The sequence below is a fragment of the Anas platyrhynchos genome, chromosome 29, assembly GCF_047663525.1.
Source record: "Anas platyrhynchos isolate ZD024472 breed Pekin duck chromosome 29, IASCAAS_PekinDuck_T2T, whole genome shotgun sequence".
NCBI classification, from domain to species: Eukaryota; Metazoa; Chordata; class Aves; order Anseriformes; family Anatidae; genus Anas; species Anas platyrhynchos.
In genome coordinates this window covers 5,288,436-5,308,789 of record NC_092615.1, presented here as the reverse complement: position 1 = coordinate 5,308,789, position 20,354 = coordinate 5,288,436, and the positions used below count along the sequence as shown (strand labels likewise).

Below are 20,354 nucleotides of genomic sequence, written 5' to 3'. Positions count from 1 at the left end.
ACAACCACCCCTGCCCGGGGGAAGCGGTTCGCGAGGCGCTGGTTGCCCTCGGGGTCCATCTCGTTGCTGCGAGGTACTCACTGGGTATGACTGGTGGTTCGTTGTAACCTGGAAAAAGGGGGAGAGAGGGATGAGCTGGAGTCGGGAAAGGGGACGGGCGAGGGCTGGGGAAGGCAGCCGCAGGAAGGCAGAGGGAGAGGCCTTGGTCACCGTTGACGTAGAGGCTGTCTCTGTCCAGGTTGTAGGGGCCCAGGCGCGAGATGCCTCCGGTCTTGTTGCTCACTTCGTGGTAAAGGCCCACCCTGTCCAAGCCTGGCGCGGAGGGCTCCTTTGTGTAGGTGCAGACGGCGTCCACGCCTGTGTTGTCCCCTCGCCCCACTGGCCTGGAAAACACAAACCCGTGCCTGAGCGCCCCTCTTCTGTGCCCTGTCACTGCAAGCTGAGGCCCTGGGGCTCCTGCAGCCACTTCTTTGTCCAGAGAAGGGCGACAAAGCTGGTGAGGGGCCTGTAGAACAAGTCCTACGAGGAGCGGCTGAGGGAGCTGGGTTTGTTCAGCCTGGAGAAAAGGAGGCTCAGGGGCGACCTTATCGCTCTCTACAGGTACCTCAAAGGAGGCTGTGGCGAGGTGGGGTTTGGTCTGTTCTCCCACGTGCCTGGTGACAGGACGAGGGGGAATGGGCTTAAGTTGCGTCAGGGGAGTTTTAGGTTGGATCTTAGGAAGAACTTCTTTACCGAAAGGGTTGTTAGACATTGGAACAGGCTGCCCTTGGAAGTGGTGGAGTCACCATCCCTGGAAGTCTTTAAAAAACGTTTAGATGTAGAGCTTAGGGATATGGTTTAGTGGGGACAGTTAGTGTTAGGTCAGAGGTTGGACTCGACGATCTTGAGGTCTTTCCCAACCTAGAAATTCCGTGACTCTTTGTGGGGCATGTGTGTTCTGTATTCCGCCGTCAGGCACGGCCGGCCTGCCCTTCCTCTCCTGCCTCCTCTAAACCTGTGGCGTTTGTCAGAAAGCACCGGGCAAGGTCAGGCTTTGGAGTCGTTCTCGGGGCTACGCTGTGACCCACAAGTGAGAGGGAGGGCAGCGACGGGAGGCCCTGAGGGAGGAGGGCAGCAGGGAGATGGTCCCCGCTCCATCCTGCTGGCGGGGAGAGCAGAAGCGTGACGGGCTACCCAGTACTCATGGGACCTGCAGAGGGACACTCGGGCTCCCCCCATACCTGAAGGCCGTCGTTCCACAAGCAAGAAAAGCGGGGCCAATGCTGCTATCCTTCAGAAGGCGGTTGAGCTGCCAACGAGAGAGGTTTCACAAGTGAGCCCTGTGCCTCTCCCTGCACTCCAGCCGGTGCAGGGGCCAGCAGGAGGCCTGGCCGTGGCACTGCCGTGGGCTACCTACCAAGGTGGTCATGACTCTCCGGGTAGTGTTGAGCCTTGCCGAGTTTGGAGTGGCCAGGTTGGAATCGTAGGGGAGATTGGTGATGGTGAAGTTGATGGTGAAACGCTCGGGGCCTGCAGTGGTCGTTGGTGGATGAGTGGGAGCTGCAAGAAGCATGGACGCGCAGTGAGATGGCGCAGGAGCCAGGCTGTGGAGGCACTGGGTGGACAAGCGCAGAGGTCTCTGGCCAGCCAGCCCTCCTCCCTGGCACTAGTCACGATGGGGAAGGCTGGCAGGCTCCCCGCTTGTGACAGGGTTTGCGAGCCCAGCCCCACAACCACCCCTGCCCGGGGGAAGCGGTTCGCGAGGCGCTGGTTGCCCTCGGGGTCCATCTCGTTGCTGCGAGGTACTCACTGGGTGTGACTGGTGGTTCGTTGTAACCTGGAAAAAGGGGGAGAGAGGGATGAGCTGGAGTCGGGAAAGGGGACGGGCGAGGGCTGGGGAAGGCAGCCGCAGGAAGGCAGAGGGAGAGGCCTTGGTCACCGTTGACGTAGAGGCTGTCTCTGTCCAGGTTGTAGGGGCCCAGGCGCGAGATGCCTCCGGTCTTGTTGCTCACTTCGTGGTAAAGGCCCACCCTGTCCAAGCCTGGCGCGGAGGGCTCCTTTGTGTAGGTGCAGACGGCGTCCACGCCTGTGTTGTCCCCTCGCCCCACTGGCCTGGAAAACACAAACCCGTGCCTGAGCGCCCCTCTTCTGTGCCCTGTCACTGCAAGCTGAGGCCCTGGGGCTCCTGCAGCCACTTCTTTGTCCAGAGAAGGGCGACAAAGCTGGTGAGGGGCCTGTAGAACAAGTCCTACGAGGAGCGGCTGAGGGAGCTGGGTTTGTTCAGCCTGGAGAAAAGGAGGCTCAGGGGCGACCTTATCGCTCTCTACAGGTACCTCAAAGGAGGCTGTGGCGAGGTGGGGTTTGGTCTGTTCTCCCACGTGCCTGGTGACAGGACGAGGGGGAATGGGCTTAAGTTGCGTCAGGGGAGTTTTAGGTTGGATCTTAGGAAGAACTTCTTTACCGAAAGGGTTGTTAGACATTGGAACAGGCTGCCCTTGGAAGTGGTGGAGTCACCATCCCTGGAAGTCTTTAAAAAACGTTTAGATGTAGAGCTTAGGGATATGGTTTAGTGGGGACTGTTAGTGTTAGGTCAGAGGTTGGACTCGACGATCTTGAGGTCTTTCCCAACCTAGAAATTCCGTGACTCTTTGTGGGGCATGTGTGTTCTGTATTCCGCCGTCAGGCACGGCCGGCCTGCCCTTCCTCTCCTGCCTCCTCTAAACCTGTGGCGTTTGTCAGAAAGCACCGGGCAAGGTCAGGCTTTGGAGTCGTTCTCGGGGCTACGCTGTGACCCACAAGTGAGAGGGAGGGCAGCGACGGGAGGCCCTGAGGGAGGAGGGCAGCAGGGAGATGGTCCCCGCTCCATCCTGCTGGCGGGGAGAGCAGAAGCGTGACGGGCTACCCAGTACTCATGGGACCTGCAGAGGGACACTCGGGCTCCCCCCATACCTGAAGGCCGTCGTTCCACAAGCAAGAAAAGCGGGGCCAATGCTGCTATCCTTCAGAAGGCGGTTGAGCTGCCAACGAGAGAGGTTTCACAAGTGAGCCCTGTGCCTCTCCCTGCACTCCAGCCGGTGCAGGGGCCAGCAGGAGGCCTGGCCGTGGCACTGCCGTGGGCTACCTACCAAGGTGGTCATGACTCTCCGGGTAGTGTTGAGCCTTGCCGAGTTTGGAGTGGCCAGGTTGGAATCGTAGGGGAGATTGGTGATGGTGAAGTTGATGGTGAAACGCTCGGGGCCTGCAGTGGTCGTTGGTGGATGAGTGGGAGCTGCAAGAAGCATGGACGCGCAGTGAGATGGCGCAGGAGCCAGGCTGTGGAGGCACTGGGTGGACAAGCGCAGAGGTCTCTGGCCAGCCAGCCCTCCTCCCTGGCACTAGTCACGATGGGGAAGGCTGGCAGGCTCCCCGCTTGTGACAGGGTTTGCGAGCCCAGCCCCACAACCACCCCTGCCCGGGGGAAGCGGTTCGCGAGGCGCTGGTTGCCCTCGGGGTCCATCTCGTTGCTGCGAGGTACTCACTGGGTGTGACTGGTGGTTCGTTGTAACCTGGAAAAAGGGGGAGAGAGGGATGAGCTGGAGTCGGGAAAGGGGACGGGCGAGGGCTGGGGAAGGCAGCCGCAGGAAGGCAGAGGGAGGGGCCTTGGTCACCGTTGACGTAGAGGCTGTCTCTGTCCAGGTTGTAGGGGCCCAGGCGCGAGATGCCTCCGGTCTTGTTGCTCACTTCGTGGTAAAGGCCCACCCTGTCCAAGCCTGGCGCGGAGGGCTCCTTTGTGTAGGTGCAGACGGCGTCCACGCCTGTGTTGTCCCCTCGCCCCACTGGCCTGGAAAACACAAACCCGTGCCTGAGCGCCCCTCTTCTGTGCCCTGTCACTGCAAGCTGAGGCCCTGGGGCTCCTGCAGCCACTTCTTTGTCCAGAGAAGGGCGACAAAGCTGGTGAGGGGCCTGTAGAACAAGTCCTACGAGGAGCGGCTGAGGGAGCTGGGTTTGTTCAGCCTGGAGAAAAGGAGGCTCAGGGGCGACCTTATCGCTCTCTACAGGTACCTCAAAGGAGGCTGTGGCGAGGTGGGGTTTGGTCTGTTCTCCCACGTGCCTGGTGACAGGACGAGGGGGAATGGGCTTAAGTTGCGTCAGGGGAGTTTTAGGTTGGATCTTAGGAAGAACTTCTTTACCGAAAGGGTTGTTAGACATTGGAACAGGCTGCCCTTGGAAGTGGTGGAGTCACCATCCCTGGAAGTCTTTAAAAAACGTTTAGATGTAGAGCTTAGGGATATGGTTTAGTGGGGACAGTTAGTGTTAGGTCAGAGGTTGGACTCGACGATCTTGAGGTCTTTCCCAACCTAGAAATTCCGTGACTCTTTGTGGGGCATGTGTGTTCTGTATTCCGCCGTCAGGCACGGCCGGCCTGCCCTTCCTCTCCTGCCTCCTCTAAACCTGTGGCGTTTGTCAGAAAGCACCGGGCAAGGTCAGGCTTTGGAGTCGTTCTCGGGGCTACGCTGTGACCCACAAGTGAGAGGGAGGGCAGCGACGGGAGGCCCTGAGGGAGGAGGGCAGCAGGGAGATGGTCCCCGCTCCATCCTGCTGGCGGGGAGAGCAGAAGCGTGACGGGCTACCCAGTACTCATGGGACCTGCAGAGGGACACTCGGGCTCCCCCCATACCTGAAGGCCGTCGTTCCACAAGCAAGAAAAGCGGGGCCAATGCTGCTATCCTTCAGAAGGCGGTTGAGCTGCCAACGAGAGAGGTTTCACAAGTGAGCCCTGTGCCTCTCCCTGCACTCCAGCCGGTGCAGGGGCCAGCAGGAGGCCTGGCCGTGGCACTGCCGTGGGCTACCTACCAAGGTGGTCATGACTCTCCGGGTAGTGTTGAGCCTTGCCGAGTTTGGAGTGGCCAGGTTGGAATCGTAGGGGAGATTGGTGATGGTGAAGTTGATGGTGAAACGCTCGGGGCCTGCAGTGGTCGTTGGTGGATGAGTGGGAGCTGCAAGAAGCATGGACGCGCAGTGAGATGGCGCAGGAGCCAGGCTGTGGAGGCACTGGGTGGACAAGCGCAGAGGTCTCTGGCCAGCCAGCCCTCCTCCCTGGCACTAGTCACGATGGGGAAGGCTGGCAGGCTCCCCGCTTGTGACAGGGTTTGCGAGCCCAGCCCCACAACCACCCCTGCCCGGGGGAAGCGGTTCGCGAGGCGCTGGTTGCCCTCGGGGTCCATCTCGTTGCTGCGAGGTACTCACTGGGTGTGACTGGTGGTTCGTTGTAACCTGGAAAAAGGGGGAGAGAGGGATGAGCTGGAGTCGGGAAAGGGGACGGGCGAGGGCTGGGGAAGGCAGCCGCAGGAAGGCAGAGGGAGGGGCCTTGGTCACCGTTGACGTAGAGGCTGTCTCTGTCCAGGTTGTAGGGGCCCAGGCGCGAGATGCCTCCGGTCTTGTTGCTCACTTCGTGGTAAAGGCCCACCCTGTCCAAGCCTGGCGCGGAGGGCTCCTTTGTGTAGGTGCAGACGGCGTCCACGCCTGTGTTGTCCCCTCGCCCCACTGGCCTGGAAAACACAAACCCGTGCCTGAGCGCCCCTCTTCTGTGCCCTGTCACTGCAAGCTGAGGCCCTGGGGCTCCTGCAGCCACTTCTTTGTCCAGAGAAGGGCGACAAAGCTGGTGAGGGGCCTGTAGAACAAGTCCTACGAGGAGCGGCTGAGGGAGCTGGGTTTGTTCAGCCTGGAGAAAAGGAGGCTCAGGGGCGACCTTATCGCTCTCTACAGGTACCTCAAAGGAGGCTGTGGCGAGGTGGGGTTTGGTCTGTTCTCCCACGTGCCTGGTGACAGGACGAGGGGGAATGGGCTTAAGTTGCGTCAGGGGAGTTTTAGGTTGGATCTTAGGAAGAACTTCTTTACCGAAAGGGTTGTTAGACATTGGAACAGGCTGCCCTTGGAAGTGGTGGAGTCACCATCCCTGGAAGTCTTTAAAAAACGTTTAGATGTAGAGCTTAGGGATATGGTTTAGTGGGGACAGTTAGTGTTAGGTCAGAGGTTGGACTCGACGATCTTGAGGTCTTTCCCAACCTAGAAATTCCGTGACTCTTTGTGGGGCATGTGTGTTCTGTATTCCGCCGTCAGGCACGGCCGGCCTGCCCTTCCTCTCCTGCCTCCTCTAAACCTGTGGCGTTTGTCAGAAAGCACCGGGCAAGGTCAGGCTTTGGAGTCGTTCTCGGGGCTACGCTGTGACCCACAAGTGAGAGGGAGGGCAGCGACGGGAGGCCCTGAGGGAGGAGGGCAGCAGGGAGATGGTCCCCGCTCCATCCTGCTGGCGGGGAGAGCAGAAGCGTGACGGGCTACCCAGTACTCATGGGACCTGCAGAGGGACACTCGGGCTCCCCCCATACCTGAAGGCCGTCGTTCCACAAGCAAGAAAAGCGGGGCCAATGCTGCTATCCTTCAGAAGGCGGTTGAGCTGCCAACGAGAGAGGTTTCACAAGTGAGCCCTGTGCCTCTCCCTGCACTCCAGCCGGTGCAGGGGCCAGCAGGAGGCCTGGCCGTGGCACTGCCGTGGGCTACCTACCAAGGTGGTCATGACTCTCCGGGTAGTGTTGAGCCTTGCCGAGTTTGGAGTGGCCAGGTTGGAATCGTAGGGGAGATTGGTGATGGTGAAGTTGATGGTGAAACGCTCGGGGCCTGCAGTGGTCGTTGGTGGATGAGTGGGAGCTGCAAGAAGCATGGACGCGCAGTGAGATGGCGCAGGAGCCAGGCTGTGGAGGCACTGGGTGGACAAGCGCAGAGGTCTCTGGCCAGCCAGCCCTCCTCCCTGGCACTAGTCACGATGGGGAAGGCTGGCAGGCTCCCCGCTTGTGACAGGGTTTGCGAGCCCAGCCCCACAACCACCCCTGCCCGGGGGAAGCGGTTCGCGAGGCGCTGGTTGCCCTCGGGGTCCATCTCGTTGCTGCGAGGTACTCACTGGGTGTGACTGGTGGTTCGTTGTAACCTGGAAAAAGGGGGAGAGAGGGATGAGCTGGAGTCGGGAAAGGGGACGGGCGAGGGCTGGGGAAGGCAGCCGCAGGAAGGCAGAGGGAGAGGCCTTGGTCACCGTTGACGTAGAGGCTGTCTCTGTCCAGGTTGTAGGGGCCCAGGCGCGAGATGCCTCCGGTCTTGTTGCTCACTTCGTGGTAAAGGCCCACCCTGTCCAAGCCTGGCGCGGAGGGCTCCTTTGTGTAGGTGCAGACGGCGTCCACGCCTGTGTTGTCCCCTCGCCCCACTGGCCTGGAAAACACAAACCCGTGCCTGAGCGCCCCTCTTCTGTGCCCTGTCACTGCAAGCTGAGGCCCTGGGGCTCCTGCAGCCACTTCTTTGTCCAGAGAAGGGCGACAAAGCTGGTGAGGGGCCTGTAGAACAAGTCCTACGAGGAGCGGCTGAGGGAGCTGGGTTTGTTCAGCCTGGAGAAAAGGAGGCTCAGGGGCGACCTTATCGCTCTCTACAGGTACCTCAAAGGAGGCTGTGGCGAGGTGGGGTTTGGTCTGTTCTCCCACGTGCCTGGTGACAGGACGAGGGGGAATGGGCTTAAGTTGCGTCAGGGGAGTTTTAGGTTGGATCTTAGGAAGAACTTCTTTACCGAAAGGGTTGTTAGACATTGGAACAGGCTGCCCTTGGAAGTGGTGGAGTCACCATCCCTGGAAGTCTTTAAAAAACGTTTAGATGTAGAGCTTAGGGATATGGTTTAGTGGGGACTGTTAGTGTTAGGTCAGAGGTTGGACTCGACGATCTTGAGGTCTTTCCCAACCTAGAAATTCCGTGACTCTTTGTGGGGCATGTGTGTTCTGTATTCCGCCGTCAGGCACGGCCGGCCTGCCCTTCCTCTCCTGCCTCCTCTAAACCTGTGGCGTTTGTCAGAAAGCACCGGGCAAGGTCAGGCTTTGGAGTCGTTCTCGGGGCTACGCTGTGACCCACAAGTGAGAGGGAGGGCAGCGACGGGAGGCCCTGAGGGAGGAGGGCAGCAGGGAGATGGTCCCCGCTCCATCCTGCTGGCGGGGAGAGCAGAAGCGTGACGGGCTACCCAGTACTCATGGGACCTGCAGAGGGACACTCGGGCTCCCCCCATACCTGAAGGCCGTCGTTCCACAAGCAAGAAAAGCGGGGCCAATGCTGCTATCCTTCAGAAGGCGGTTGAGCTGCCAACGAGAGAGGTTTCACAAGTGAGCCCTGTGCCTCTCCCTGCACTCCAGCCGGTGCAGGGGCCAGCAGGAGGCCTGGCCGTGGCACTGCCGTGGGCTACCTACCAAGGTGGTCATGACTCTCCGGGTAGTGTTGAGCCTTGCCGAGTTTGGAGTGGCCAGGTTGGAATCGTAGGGGAGATTGGTGATGGTGAAGTTGATGGTGAAACGCTCGGGGCCTGCAGTGGTCGTTGGTGGATGAGTGGGAGCTGCAAGAAGCATGGACGCGCAGTGAGATGGCGCAGGAGCCAGGCTGTGGAGGCACTGGGTGGACAAGCGCAGAGGTCTCTGGCCAGCCAGCCCTCCTCCCTGGCACTAGTCACGATGGGGAAGGCTGGCAGGCTCCCCGCTTGTGACAGGGTTTGCGAGCCCAGCCCCACAACCACCCCTGCCCGGGGGAAGCGGTTCGCGAGGCGCTGGTTGCCCTCGGGGTCCATCTCGTTGCTGCGAGGTACTCACTGGGTGTGACTGGTGGTTCGTTGTAACCTGGAAAAAGGGGGAGAGAGGGATGAGCTGGAGTCGGGAAAGGGGACGGGCGAGGGCTGGGGAAGGCAGCCGCAGGAAGGCAGAGGGAGAGGCCTTGGTCACCGTTGACGTAGAGGCTGTCTCTGTCCAGGTTGTAGGGGCCCAGGCGCGAGATGCCTCCGGTCTTGTTGCTCACTTCGTGGTAAAGGCCCACCCTGTCCAAGCCTGGCGCGGAGGGCTCCTTTGTGTAGGTGCAGACGGCGTCCACGCCTGTGTTGTCCCCTCGCCCCACTGGCCTGGAAAACACAAACCCGTGCCTGAGCGCCCCTCTTCTGTGCCCTGTCACTGCAAGCTGAGGCCCTGGGGCTCCTGCAGCCACTTCTTTGTCCAGAGAAGGGCGACAAAGCTGGTGAGGGGCCTGTAGAACAAGTCCTACGAGGAGCGGCTGAGGGAGCTGGGTTTGTTCAGCCTGGAGAAAAGGAGGCTCAGGGGCGACCTTATCGCTCTCTACAGGTACCTCAAAGGAGGCTGTGGCGAGGTGGGGTTTGGTCTGTTCTCCCACGTGCCTGGTGACAGGACGAGGGGGAATGGGCTTAAGTTGCGTCAGGGGAGTTTTAGGTTGGATCTTAGGAAGAACTTCTTTACCGAAAGGGTTGTTAGACATTGGAACAGGCTGCCCTTGGAAGTGGTGGAGTCACCATCCCTGGAAGTCTTTAAAAAACGTTTAGATGTAGAGCTTAGGGATATGGTTTAGTGGGGACAGTTAGTGTTAGGTCAGAGGTTGGACTCGACGATCTTGAGGTCTTTCCCAACCTAGAAATTCCGTGACTCTTTGTGGGGCATGTGTGTTCTGTATTCCGCCGTCAGGCACGGCCGGCCTGCCCTTCCTCTCCTGCCTCCTCTAAACCTGTGGCGTTTGTCAGAAAGCACCGGGCAAGGTCAGGCTTTGGAGTCGTTCTCGGGGCTACGCTGTGACCCACAAGTGAGAGGGAGGGCAGCGACGGGAGGCCCTGAGGGAGGAGGGCAGCAGGGAGATGGTCCCCGCTCCATCCTGCTGGCGGGGAGAGCAGAAGCGTGACGGGCTACCCAGTACTCATGGGACCTGCAGAGGGACACTCGGGCTCCCCCCATACCTGAAGGCCGTCGTTCCACAAGCAAGAAAAGCGGGGCCAATGCTGCTATCCTTCAGAAGGCGGTTGAGCTGCCAACGAGAGAGGTTTCACAAGTGAGCCCTGTGCCTCTCCCTGCACTCCAGCCGGTGCAGGGGCCAGCAGGAGGCCTGGCCGTGGCACTGCCGTGGGCTACCTACCAAGGTGGTCATGACTCTCCGGGTAGTGTTGAGCCTTGCCGAGTTTGGAGTGGCCAGGTTGGAATCGTAGGGGAGATTGGTGATGGTGAAGTTGATGGTGAAACGCTCGGGGCCTGCAGTGGTCGTTGGTGGATGAGTGGGAGCTGCAAGAAGCATGGACGCGCAGTGAGATGGCGCAGGAGCCAGGCTGTGGAGGCACTGGGTGGACAAGCGCAGAGGTCTCTGGCCAGCCAGCCCTCCTCCCTGGCACTAGTCACGATGGGGAAGGCTGGCAGGCTCCCCGCTTGTGACAGGGTTTGCGAGCCCAGCCCCACAACCACCCCTGCCCGGGGGAAGCGGTTCGCGAGGCGCTGGTTGCCCTCGGGGTCCATCTCGTTGCTGCGAGGTACTCACTGGGTGTGACTGGTGGTTCGTTGTAACCTGGAAAAAGGGGGAGAGAGGGATGAGCTGGAGTCGGGAAAGGGGACGGGCGAGGGCTGGGGAAGGCAGCCGCAGGAAGGCAGAGGGAGAGGCCTTGGTCACCGTTGACGTAGAGGCTGTCTCTGTCCAGGTTGTAGGGGCCCAGGCGCGAGATGCCTCCGGTCTTGTTGCTCACTTCGTGGTAAAGGCCCACCCTGTCCAAGCCTGGCGCGGAGGGCTCCTTTGTGTAGGTGCAGACGGCGTCCACGCCTGTGTTGTCCCCTCGCCCCACTGGCCTGGAAAACACAAACCCGTGCCTGAGCGCCCCTCTTCTGTGCCCTGTCACTGCAAGCTGAGGCCCTGGGGCTCCTGCAGCCACTTCTTTGTCCAGAGAAGGGCGACAAAGCTGGTGAGGGGCCTGTAGAACAAGTCCTACGAGGAGCGGCTGAGGGAGCTGGGTTTGTTCAGCCTGGAGAAAAGGAGGCTCAGGGGCGACCTTATCGCTCTCTACAGGTACCTCAAAGGAGGCTGTGGCGAGGTGGGGTTTGGTCTGTTCTCCCACGTGCCTGGTGACAGGACGAGGGGGAATGGGCTTAAGTTGCGTCAGGGGAGTTTTAGGTTGGATCTTAGGAAGAACTTCTTTACCGAAAGGGTTGTTAGACATTGGAACAGGCTGCCCTTGGAAGTGGTGGAGTCACCATCCCTGGAAGTCTTTAAAAAACGTTTAGATGTAGAGCTTAGGGATATGGTTTAGTGGGGACTGTTAGTGTTAGGTCAGAGGTTGGACTCGACGATCTTGAGGTCTTTCCCAACCTAGAAATTCCGTGACTCTTTGTGGGGCATGTGTGTTCTGTATTCCGCCGTCAGGCACGGCCGGCCTGCCCTTCCTCTCCTGCCTCCTCTAAACCTGTGGCGTTTGTCAGAAAGCACCGGGCAAGGTCAGGCTTTGGAGTCGTTCTCGGGGCTACGCTGTGACCCACAAGTGAGAGGGAGGGCAGCGACGGGAGGCCCTGAGGGAGGAGGGCAGCAGGGAGATGGTCCCCGCTCCATCCTGCTGGCGGGGAGAGCAGAAGCGTGACGGGCTACCCAGTACTCATGGGACCTGCAGAGGGACACTCGGGCTCCCCCCATACCTGAAGGCCGTCGTTCCACAAGCAAGAAAAGCGGGGCCAATGCTGCTATCCTTCAGAAGGCGGTTGAGCTGCCAACGAGAGAGGTTTCACAAGTGAGCCCTGTGCCTCTCCCTGCACTCCAGCCGGTGCAGGGGCCAGCAGGAGGCCTGGCCGTGGCACTGCCGTGGGCTACCTACCAAGGTGGTCATGACTCTCCGGGTAGTGTTGAGCCTTGCCGAGTTTGGAGTGGCCAGGTTGGAATCGTAGGGGAGATTGGTGATGGTGAAGTTGATGGTGAAACGCTCGGGGCCTGCAGTGGTCGTTGGTGGATGAGTGGGAGCTGCAAGAAGCATGGACGCGCAGTGAGATGGCGCAGGAGCCAGGCTGTGGAGGCACTGGGTGGACAAGCGCAGAGGTCTCTGGCCAGCCAGCCCTCCTCCCTGGCACTAGTCACGATGGGGAAGGCTGGCAGGCTCCCCGCTTGTGACAGGGTTTGCGAGCCCAGCCCCACAACCACCCCTGCCCGGGGGAAGCGGTTCGCGAGGCGCTGGTTGCCCTCGGGGTCCATCTCGTTGCTGCGAGGTACTCACTGGGTGTGACTGGTGGTTCGTTGTAACCTGGAAAAAGGGGGAGAGAGGGATGAGCTGGAGTCGGGAAAGGGGACGGGCGAGGGCTGGGGAAGGCAGCCGCAGGAAGGCAGAGGGAGAGGCCTTGGTCACCGTTGACGTAGAGGCTGTCTCTGTCCAGGTTGTAGGGGCCCAGGCGCGAGATGCCTCCGGTCTTGTTGCTCACTTCGTGGTAAAGGCCCACCCTGTCCAAGCCTGGCGCGGAGGGCTCCTTTGTGTAGGTGCAGACGGCGTCCACGCCTGTGTTGTCCCCTCGCCCCACTGGCCTGGAAAACACAAACCCGTGCCTGAGCGCCCCTCTTCTGTGCCCTGTCACTGCAAGCTGAGGCCCTGGGGCTCCTGCAGCCACTTCTTTGTCCAGAGAAGGGCGACAAAGCTGGTGAGGGGCCTGTAGAACAAGTCCTACGAGGAGCGGCTGAGGGAGCTGGGTTTGTTCAGCCTGGAGAAAAGGAGGCTCAGGGGCGACCTTATCGCTCTCTACAGGTACCTCAAAGGAGGCTGTGGCGAGGTGGGGTTTGGTCTGTTCTCCCACGTGCCTGGTGACAGGACGAGGGGGAATGGGCTTAAGTTGCGTCAGGGGAGTTTTAGGTTGGATCTTAGGAAGAACTTCTTTACCGAAAGGGTTGTTAGACATTGGAACAGGCTGCCCTTGGAAGTGGTGGAGTCACCATCCCTGGAAGTCTTTAAAAAACGTTTAGATGTAGAGCTTAGGGATATGGTTTAGTGGGGACTGTTAGTGTTAGGTCAGAGGTTGGACTCGACGATCTTGAGGTCTTTCCCAACCTAGAAATTCCGTGACTCTTTGTGGGGCATGTGTGTTCTGTATTCCGCCGTCAGGCACGGCCGGCCTGCCCTTCCTCTCCTGCCTCCTCTAAACCTGTGGCGTTTGTCAGAAAGCACCGGGCAAGGTCAGGCTTTGGAGTCGTTCTCGGGGCTACGCTGTGACCCACAAGTGAGAGGGAGGGCAGCGACGGGAGGCCCTGAGGGAGGAGGGCAGCAGGGAGATGGTCCCCGCTCCATCCTGCTGGCGGGGAGAGCAGAAGCGTGACGGGCTACCCAGTACTCATGGGACCTGCAGAGGGACACTCGGGCTCCCCCCATACCTGAAGGCCGTCGTTCCACAAGCAAGAAAAGCGGGGCCAATGCTGCTATCCTTCAGAAGGCGGTTGAGCTGCCAACGAGAGAGGTTTCACAAGTGAGCCCTGTGCCTCTCCCTGCACTCCAGCCGGTGCAGGGGCCAGCAGGAGGCCTGGCCGTGGCACTGCCGTGGGCTACCTACCAAGGTGGTCATGACTCTCCGGGTAGTGTTGAGCCTTGCCGAGTTTGGAGTGGCCAGGTTGGAATCGTAGGGGAGATTGGTGATGGTGAAGTTGATGGTGAAACGCTCGGGGCCTGCAGTGGTCGTTGGTGGATGAGTGGGAGCTGCAAGAAGCATGGACGCGCAGTGAGATGGCGCAGGAGCCAGGCTGTGGAGGCACTGGGTGGACAAGCGCAGAGGTCTCTGGCCAGCCAGCCCTCCTCCCTGGCACTAGTCACGATGGGGAAGGCTGGCAGGCTCCCCGCTTGTGACAGGGTTTGCGAGCCCAGCCCCACAACCACCCCTGCCCGGGGGAAGCGGTTCGCGAGGCGCTGGTTGCCCTCGGGGTCCATCTCGTTGCTGCGAGGTACTCACTGGGTGTGACTGGTGGTTCGTTGTAACCTGGAAAAAGGGGGAGAGAGGGATGAGCTGGAGTCGGGAAAGGGGACGGGCGAGGGCTGGGGAAGGCAGCCGCAGGAAGGCAGAGGGAGAGGCCTTGGTCACCGTTGACGTAGAGGCTGTCTCTGTCCAGGTTGTAGGGGCCCAGGCGCGAGATGCCTCCGGTCTTGTTGCTCACTTCGTGGTAAAGGCCCACCCTGTCCAAGCCTGGCGCGGAGGGCTCCTTTGTGTAGGTGCAGACGGCGTCCACGCCTGTGTTGTCCCCTCGCCCCACTGGCCTGGAAAACACAAACCCGTGCCTGAGCGCCCCTCTTCTGTGCCCTGTCACTGCAAGCTGAGGCCCTGGGGCTCCTGCAGCCACTTCTTTGTCCAGAGAAGGGCGACAAAGCTGGTGAGGGGCCTGTAGAACAAGTCCTACGAGGAGCGGCTGAGGGAGCTGGGTTTGTTCAGCCTGGAGAAAAGGAGGCTCAGGGGCGACCTTATCGCTCTCTACAGGTACCTCAAAGGAGGCTGTGGCGAGGTGGGGTTTGGTCTGTTCTCCCACGTGCCTGGTGACAGGACGAGGGGGAATGGGCTTAAGTTGCGTCAGGGGAGTTTTAGGTTGGATCTTAGGAAGAACTTCTTTACCGAAAGGGTTGTTAGACATTGGAACAGGCTGCCCTTGGAAGTGGTGGAGTCACCATCCCTGGAAGTCTTTAAAAAACGTTTAGATGTAGAGCTTAGGGATATGGTTTAGTGGGGACAGTTAGTGTTAGGTCAGAGGTTGGACTCGACGATCTTGAGGTCTTTCCCAACCTAGAAATTCCGTGACTCTTTGTGGGGCATGTGTGTTCTGTATTCCGCCGTCAGGCACGGCCGGCCTGCCCTTCCTCTCCTGCCTCCTCTAAACCTGTGGCGTTTGTCAGAAAGCACCGGGCAAGGTCAGGCTTTGGAGTCGTTCTCGGGGCTACGCTGTGACCCACAAGTGAGAGGGAGGGCAGCGACGGGAGGCCCTGAGGGAGGAGGGCAGCAGGGAGATGGTCCCCGCTCCATCCTGCTGGCGGGGAGAGCAGAAGCGTGACGGGCTACCCAGTAATCATGGGACCTGCAGAGGGACACTCGGGCTCCCCCCATACCTGAAGGCCGTCGTTCCACAAGCAAGAAAAGCGGGGCCAATGCTGCTATCCTTCAGAAGGCGGTTGAGCTGCCAACGAGAGAGGTTTCACAAGTGAGCCCTGTGCCTCTCCCTGCACTCCAGCCGGTGCAGGGGCCAGCACGAGGCCTGGCCGTGGCACTGCCATGGGCTACCTACCAAGGTGGTCATGACTCTCCGGGTAGTGTTGAGCCTTGCCGAGTTTGGAGTGGCCAGGTTGGAATCGTAGGGGAGATTGGTGATGGTGAAGTTGATGGTGAAACGCTCGGGGCCTGCAGTGGTCGTTGGTGGATGAGTGGGAGCTGCAAGAAGCATGGACGCGCAGTGAGATGGCGCAGGAGCCAGGCTGTGGAGGCACTGGGTGGACAAGCGCAGAGGTCTCTGGCCAGCCAGCCCTCCTCCCTGGCACTAGTCACGATGGGGAAGGCTGGCAGGCTCCCCGCTTGTGACAGGGTTTGCGAGCCCAGCCCCACAACCACCCCTGCCCGGGGGAAGCGGTTCGCGAGGCGCTGGTTGCCCTCGGGGTCCATCTCGTTGCTGCGAGGTACTCACTGGGTGTGACTGGTGGTTCGTTGTAACCTGGAAAAAGGGGGAGAGAGGGATGAGCTGGAGTCGGGAAAGGGGACGGGCGAGGGCTGGGGAAGGCAGCCGCAGGAAGGCAGAGGGAGAGGCCTTGGTCACCGTTGACGTAGAGGCTGTCTCTGTCCAGGTTGTAGGGGCCCAGGCGCGAGATGCCTCCGGTCTTGTTGCTCACTTCGTGGTAAAGGCCCACCCTGTCCAAGCCTGGCGCGGAGGGCTCCTTTGTGTAGGTGCAGACGGCGTCCACGCCTGTGTTGTCCCCTCGCCCCACTGGCCTGGAAAACACAAACCCGTGCCTGAGCGCCCCTCTTCTGTGCCCTGTCACTGCAAGCTGAGGCCCTGGGGCTCCTGCAGCCACTTCTTTGTCCAGGGAAGGACGACAAAGCTGGTGAGGGGCCTGTAGAACAAGTCCTACGAGGAGCGGCTGAGGGAGCTGGGTTTGTTCAGCCTGGAGAAAAGGAGGCTCAGGGGCGACCTTATCGCTCTCTACAGGTACCTCAAAGGAGGCTGTGGCGAGGTGGGGTTTGGTCTGTTCTCCCACGTGCCTGGTGACAGGACGAGGGGGAATGGGCTTAAGTTGCGTCAGGGGAGTTTTAGGTTGGATCTTAGGAAGAACTTCTTTACCGAAAGGGTTGTTAGACATTGGAACAGGCTGCCCTTGGAAGTGGTGGAGTCACCATCCCTGGAAGTCTTTAAAAAACGTTTAGATGTAGAGCTTAGGGATATGGTTTAGTGGGGACTGTTAGTGTTAGGTCAGAGGTTGGACTCGACGATCTTGAGGTCTTTCCCAACCTAGAAATTCCGTGACTCTTTGTGGGGCATGTGTGTTCTGTATTCCGCCGTCAGGCACGGCCGGCCTGCCCTTCCTCTCCTGCCTCCTCTAAACCTGTGGCGTTTGTCAGAAAGCACCGGGCAAGGTCAGGCTTTGGAGTCGTTCTCGGGGCTACGCTGTGACCCACAAGTGAGAGGGAGGGCAGCGACGGGAGGCCCTGAGGGAGGAGGGCAGCAGGGAGATGGTCCCCGCTCCATCCTGCTGGCGGGGAGAGCAGAAGCGTGACGGGCTACCCAGTACTCATGGGACCTGCAGAGGGACACTCGGGCTCCCCCCATACCTGAAGGCCGTCGTTCCACAAGCAAGAAAAGCGGGGCCAATGCTGCTATCCTTCAGAAGGCGGTTGAGCTGCCAACGAGAGAGGTTTCACAAGTGAGCCCTGTGCCTCTCCCTGCACTCCAGCCGGTGCAGGGGCCAGCAGGAGGCCTGGCCGTGGCACTGCCGTGGGCTACCTACCAAGGTGGTCATGACTCTCCGGGTAGTGTTGAGCCTTGCCGAGTTTGGAGTGGCCAGGTTGGAATCGTAGGGGAGATTGGTGATGGTGAAGTTGATGGTGAAACGCTCGGGGCCTGCAGTGGTCGTTGGTGGATGAGTGGGAGCTGCAAGAAGCATGGACGCGCAGTGAGATGGCGCAGGAGCCAGGCTGTGGAGGCACTGGGTGGACAAGCGCAGAGGTCTCTGGCCAGCCAGCCCTCCTCCCTGGCACTAGTCACGATGGGGAAGGCTGGCAGGCTCCCCGCTTGTGACAGGGTTTGCGAGCCCAGCCCCACAACCACCCCTGCCCGGGGGAAGCGGTTCGCGAGGCGCTGGTTGCCCTCGGGGTCCATCTCGTTGCTGCGAGGTACTCACTGGGTGTGACTGGTGGTTCGTTGTAACCTGGAAAAAGGGGGAGAGAGGGATGAGCTGGAGTCGGGAAAGGGGACGGGCGAGGGCTGGGGAAGGCAGCCACAGGAAGGCAGAGGGAGAGGCCTTGGTCACCGTTGACGTAGAGGCTGTCTCTGTCCAGGTTGTAGGGGCCCAGGCGCGAGATGCCTCCGGTCTTGTTGCTCACTTCGTGGTAAAGGCCCACCCTGTCCAAGCCTGGCGCGGAGGGCTCCTTTGTGTAGGTGCAGACGGCGTCCACGCCTGTGTTGTCCCCTCGCCCCACTGGCCTGGAAAACACAAACCCGTGCCTGAGCGCCCCTCTTCTGTGCCCTGTCACTGCAAGCTGAGGCCCTGGGGCTCCTGCAGCCACTTCTTTGTCCAGAGAAGGGCGACAAAGCTGGTGAGGGGCCTGTAGAACAAGTCCTACGAGGAGCGGCTGAGGGAGCTGGGTTTGTTCAGCCTGGAGAAAAGGAGGCTCAGGGGCGACCTTATCGCTCTCTACAGGTACCTCAAAGGAGGCTGTGGCGAGGTGGGGTTTGGTCTGTTCTCCCACGTGCCTGGTGACAGGACGAGGGGGAATGGGCTTAAGTTGCGTCAGGGGAGTTTTAGGTTGGATCTTAGGAAGAACTTCTTTACCGAAAGGGTTGTTAGACATTGGAACAGGCTGCCCTTGGAAGTGGTGGAGTCACCATCCCTGGAAGTCTTTAAAAAACGTTTAGATGTAGAGCTTAGGGATATGGTTTAGTGGGGACTGTTAGTGTTAGGTCAGAGGTTGGACTCGACGATCTTGAGGTCTTTCCCAACCTAGAAATTCCGTGACTCTTTGTGGGGCATGTGTGTTCTGTATTCCGCCGTCAGGCACGGCCGGCCTGCCCTTCCTCTCCTGCCTCCTCTAAACCTGTGGCGTTTGTCAGAAAGCACCGGGCAAGGTCAGGCTTTGGAGTCGTTCTCGGGGCTACGCTGTGACCCACAAGTGAGAGGGAGGGCAGCGACGGGAGGCCCTGAGGGAGGAGGGCAGCAGGGAGATGGTCCCCGCTCCATCCTGCTGGCGGGGAGAGCAGAAGCGTGACGGGCTACCCAGTACTCATGGGACCTGCAGAGGGACACTCGGGCTCCCCCCATACCTGAAGGCCGTCGTTCCACAAGCAAGAAAAGCGGGGCCAATGCTGCTATCCTTCAGAAGGCGGTTGAGCTGCCAACGAGAGAGGTTTCACAAGTGAGCCCTGTGCCTCTCCCTGCACTCCAGCCGGTGCAGGGGCCAGCAGGAGGCCTGGCCGTGGCACTGCCGTGGGCTACCTACCAAGGTGGTCATGACTCTCCGGGTAGTGTTGAGCCTTGCCGAGTTTGGAGTGGCCAGGTTGGAATCGTAGGGGAGATTGGTGATGGTGAAGTTGATGGTGAAACGCTCGGGGCCTGCAGTGGTCGTTGGTGGATGAGTGGGAGCTGCAAGAAGCATGGACGCGCAGTGAGATGGCGCAGGAGCCAGGCTGTGGAGGCACTGGGTGGACAAGCGCAGAGGTTTCTGGCCAGCCAGCCCTCCTCCCTGGCACTAGTCACGATGGGGAAGGCTGGCAGGCTCCCCGCTTGTGACAGGGTTTGCGAGCCCAGCCCCACAACCACCCCTGCCCAGGGGAAGCGGTTCGCGAGGCGCTGGTTGCCCTCGGGGTCCATCTCGTTGCTGCGAGGTACTCACTGGGTGTGACTGGTGGTTCGTTGTAACCTGGAAAAAGGGGGAGAGAGGGATGAGCTGGAGTCGGGAAAGGGGACGGGCGAGGGCTGGGGAAGGCAGCCGCAGGAAGGCAGAGGGAGAGGCCTTGGTCACCGTTGACGTAGAGGCTGTCTCTGTCCAGGTTGTAGGGGCCCAGGCGCGAGATGCCTCCGGTCTTGTTGCTCACTTCGTGGTAAAGGCCCACCCTGTCCAAGCCTGGCGCGGAGGGCTCCTTTGTGTAGGTGCAGACGGCGTCCACGCCTGTGTTGTCCCCTCGCCCCACTGGCCTGGAAAACACAAACCCGTGCCTGAGCGCCCCTCTTCTGTGCCCTGTCACTGCAAGCTGAGGCCCTGGGGCTCCTGCAGCCACTTCTTTGTCCAGAGAAGGGCGACAAAGCTGGTGAGGGGCCTGTAGAACAAGTCCTACGAGGAGCAGCTGAGGGAGCTGGGTTTGTTCAGCCTGGAGAAAAGGAGGCTCAGGGGCGACCTTATCGCTCTCTACAGGTACCTCAAAGGAGGCTGTGGCGAGGTGGGGTTTGGTCTGTTCTCCCACGTGCCTGGTGACAGGACGAGGGGGAATGGGCTTAAGTTGCGTCAGGGGAGTTTTAGGTTGGATCTTAGGAAGAACTTCTTTACCGAAAGGGTTGTTAGACATTGGAACAGGCTGCCCTTGGAAGTGGTGGAGTCACCATCCCTGGAAGTCTTTAAAAAACGTTTAGATGTAGAGCTTAGGGATATGGTTTAGTGGGGACTGTTAGTGTTAGGTCAGAGGTTGGACTCGACGATCTTGAGGTCTTTCCCAACCTAGAAATTCCGTGACTCTTTGTGGGGCATGTGTGTTCTGTATTCCGCCGTCAGGCACGGCCGGCCTGCCCTTCCTCTCCTGCCTCCTCTAAACCTGTGGCGTTTGTCAGAAAGCACCGGGCAAGGTCAGGCTTTGGAGTCGTTCTCGGGGCTACGCTGTGACCCACAAGTGAGAGGGAGGGCAGCGACGGGAGGCCCTGAGGGAGGAGGGCAGCAGGGAGATGGTCCCCGCTCCATCCTGCTGGCGGGGAGAGCAGAAGCGTGACGGGCTACCCAGTACTCATGGGACCTGCAGAGGGACACTCGGGCTCCCCCCATACCTGAAGGCCGTCGTTCCACAAGCAAGAAAAGCGGGGCCAATGCTGCTATCCTTCAGAAGGCGGTTGAGCTGCCAACGAGAGAGGTTTCACAAGTGAGCCCTGTGCCTCTCCCTGCACTCCAGCCGGTGCAGGGGCCAGCAGGAGGCCTGGCCGTGGCACTGCCGTGGGCTACCTACCAAGGTGGTCATGACTCTCCGGGTAGTGTTGAGCCTTGCCGAGTTTGGAGTGGCCAGGTTGGAATCGTAGGGGAGATTGGTGATGGTGAAGTTGATGGTGAAATGCTCGGGACCTGCAGTGGTAGTTAGTAGATGAGAAGTACTTTCCATTTGGTTTGTCACTGGACTCC

The 20,354-nt window shown here is 60.2% G+C and overlaps 1 protein-coding gene and 1 long non-coding RNA gene across 2 annotated transcripts in view; one reads left to right on the top strand and one right to left on the bottom strand.

The window, feature by feature from the left end:
- MUC16 (mucin 16, cell surface associated) overlaps positions 1–20,334 on the bottom strand; it is a 42,052-nt gene extending 21,718 nt beyond the window's left edge. The window contains exons 1-27 of the mRNA XM_072029278.1: positions 20,185–20,334; positions 18,856–19,344; positions 18,447–18,674; positions 17,291–17,789; positions 17,127–17,188; positions 16,739–17,017; positions 15,318–15,877; positions 15,061–15,280; positions 13,610–14,373; positions 13,323–13,572; positions 11,902–12,665; positions 11,615–11,864; positions 10,194–10,957; positions 9,907–10,156; positions 8,486–9,249; positions 8,199–8,448; positions 6,778–7,541; positions 6,491–6,740; positions 5,326–5,833; positions 5,171–5,232; positions 4,783–5,061; positions 3,618–4,125; positions 3,463–3,524; positions 3,075–3,353; positions 1,654–2,417; positions 1,367–1,616; positions 82–709 (exon numbers count right to left, since the gene is read on the bottom strand). Coding sequence (XP_071885379.1) covers positions 82–709; positions 1,367–1,616; positions 1,654–2,417; positions 3,075–3,353; positions 3,463–3,524; positions 3,618–4,125; positions 4,783–5,061; positions 5,171–5,232; positions 5,326–5,833; positions 6,491–6,740; positions 6,778–7,541; positions 8,199–8,448; positions 8,486–9,249; positions 9,907–10,156; positions 10,194–10,957; positions 11,615–11,864; positions 11,902–12,665; positions 13,323–13,572; positions 13,610–14,373; positions 15,061–15,280; positions 15,318–15,877; positions 16,739–17,017; positions 17,127–17,188; positions 17,291–17,789; positions 18,447–18,674; positions 18,856–19,344; positions 20,185–20,334 — 10,897 coding nt within the window. The remainder of the gene's footprint in view (positions 1–81; positions 710–1,366; positions 1,617–1,653; positions 2,418–3,074; positions 3,354–3,462; positions 3,525–3,617; positions 4,126–4,782; positions 5,062–5,170; positions 5,233–5,325; positions 5,834–6,490; positions 6,741–6,777; positions 7,542–8,198; positions 8,449–8,485; positions 9,250–9,906; positions 10,157–10,193; positions 10,958–11,614; positions 11,865–11,901; positions 12,666–13,322; positions 13,573–13,609; positions 14,374–15,060; positions 15,281–15,317; positions 15,878–16,738; positions 17,018–17,126; positions 17,189–17,290; positions 17,790–18,446; positions 18,675–18,855; positions 19,345–20,184) is intronic.
- LOC139999758 (uncharacterized) overlaps positions 1–20,354 on the top strand; it is an 80,777-nt gene that overhangs the window by 29,078 nt on the left and 31,345 nt on the right. The window lies entirely within an intron of this gene.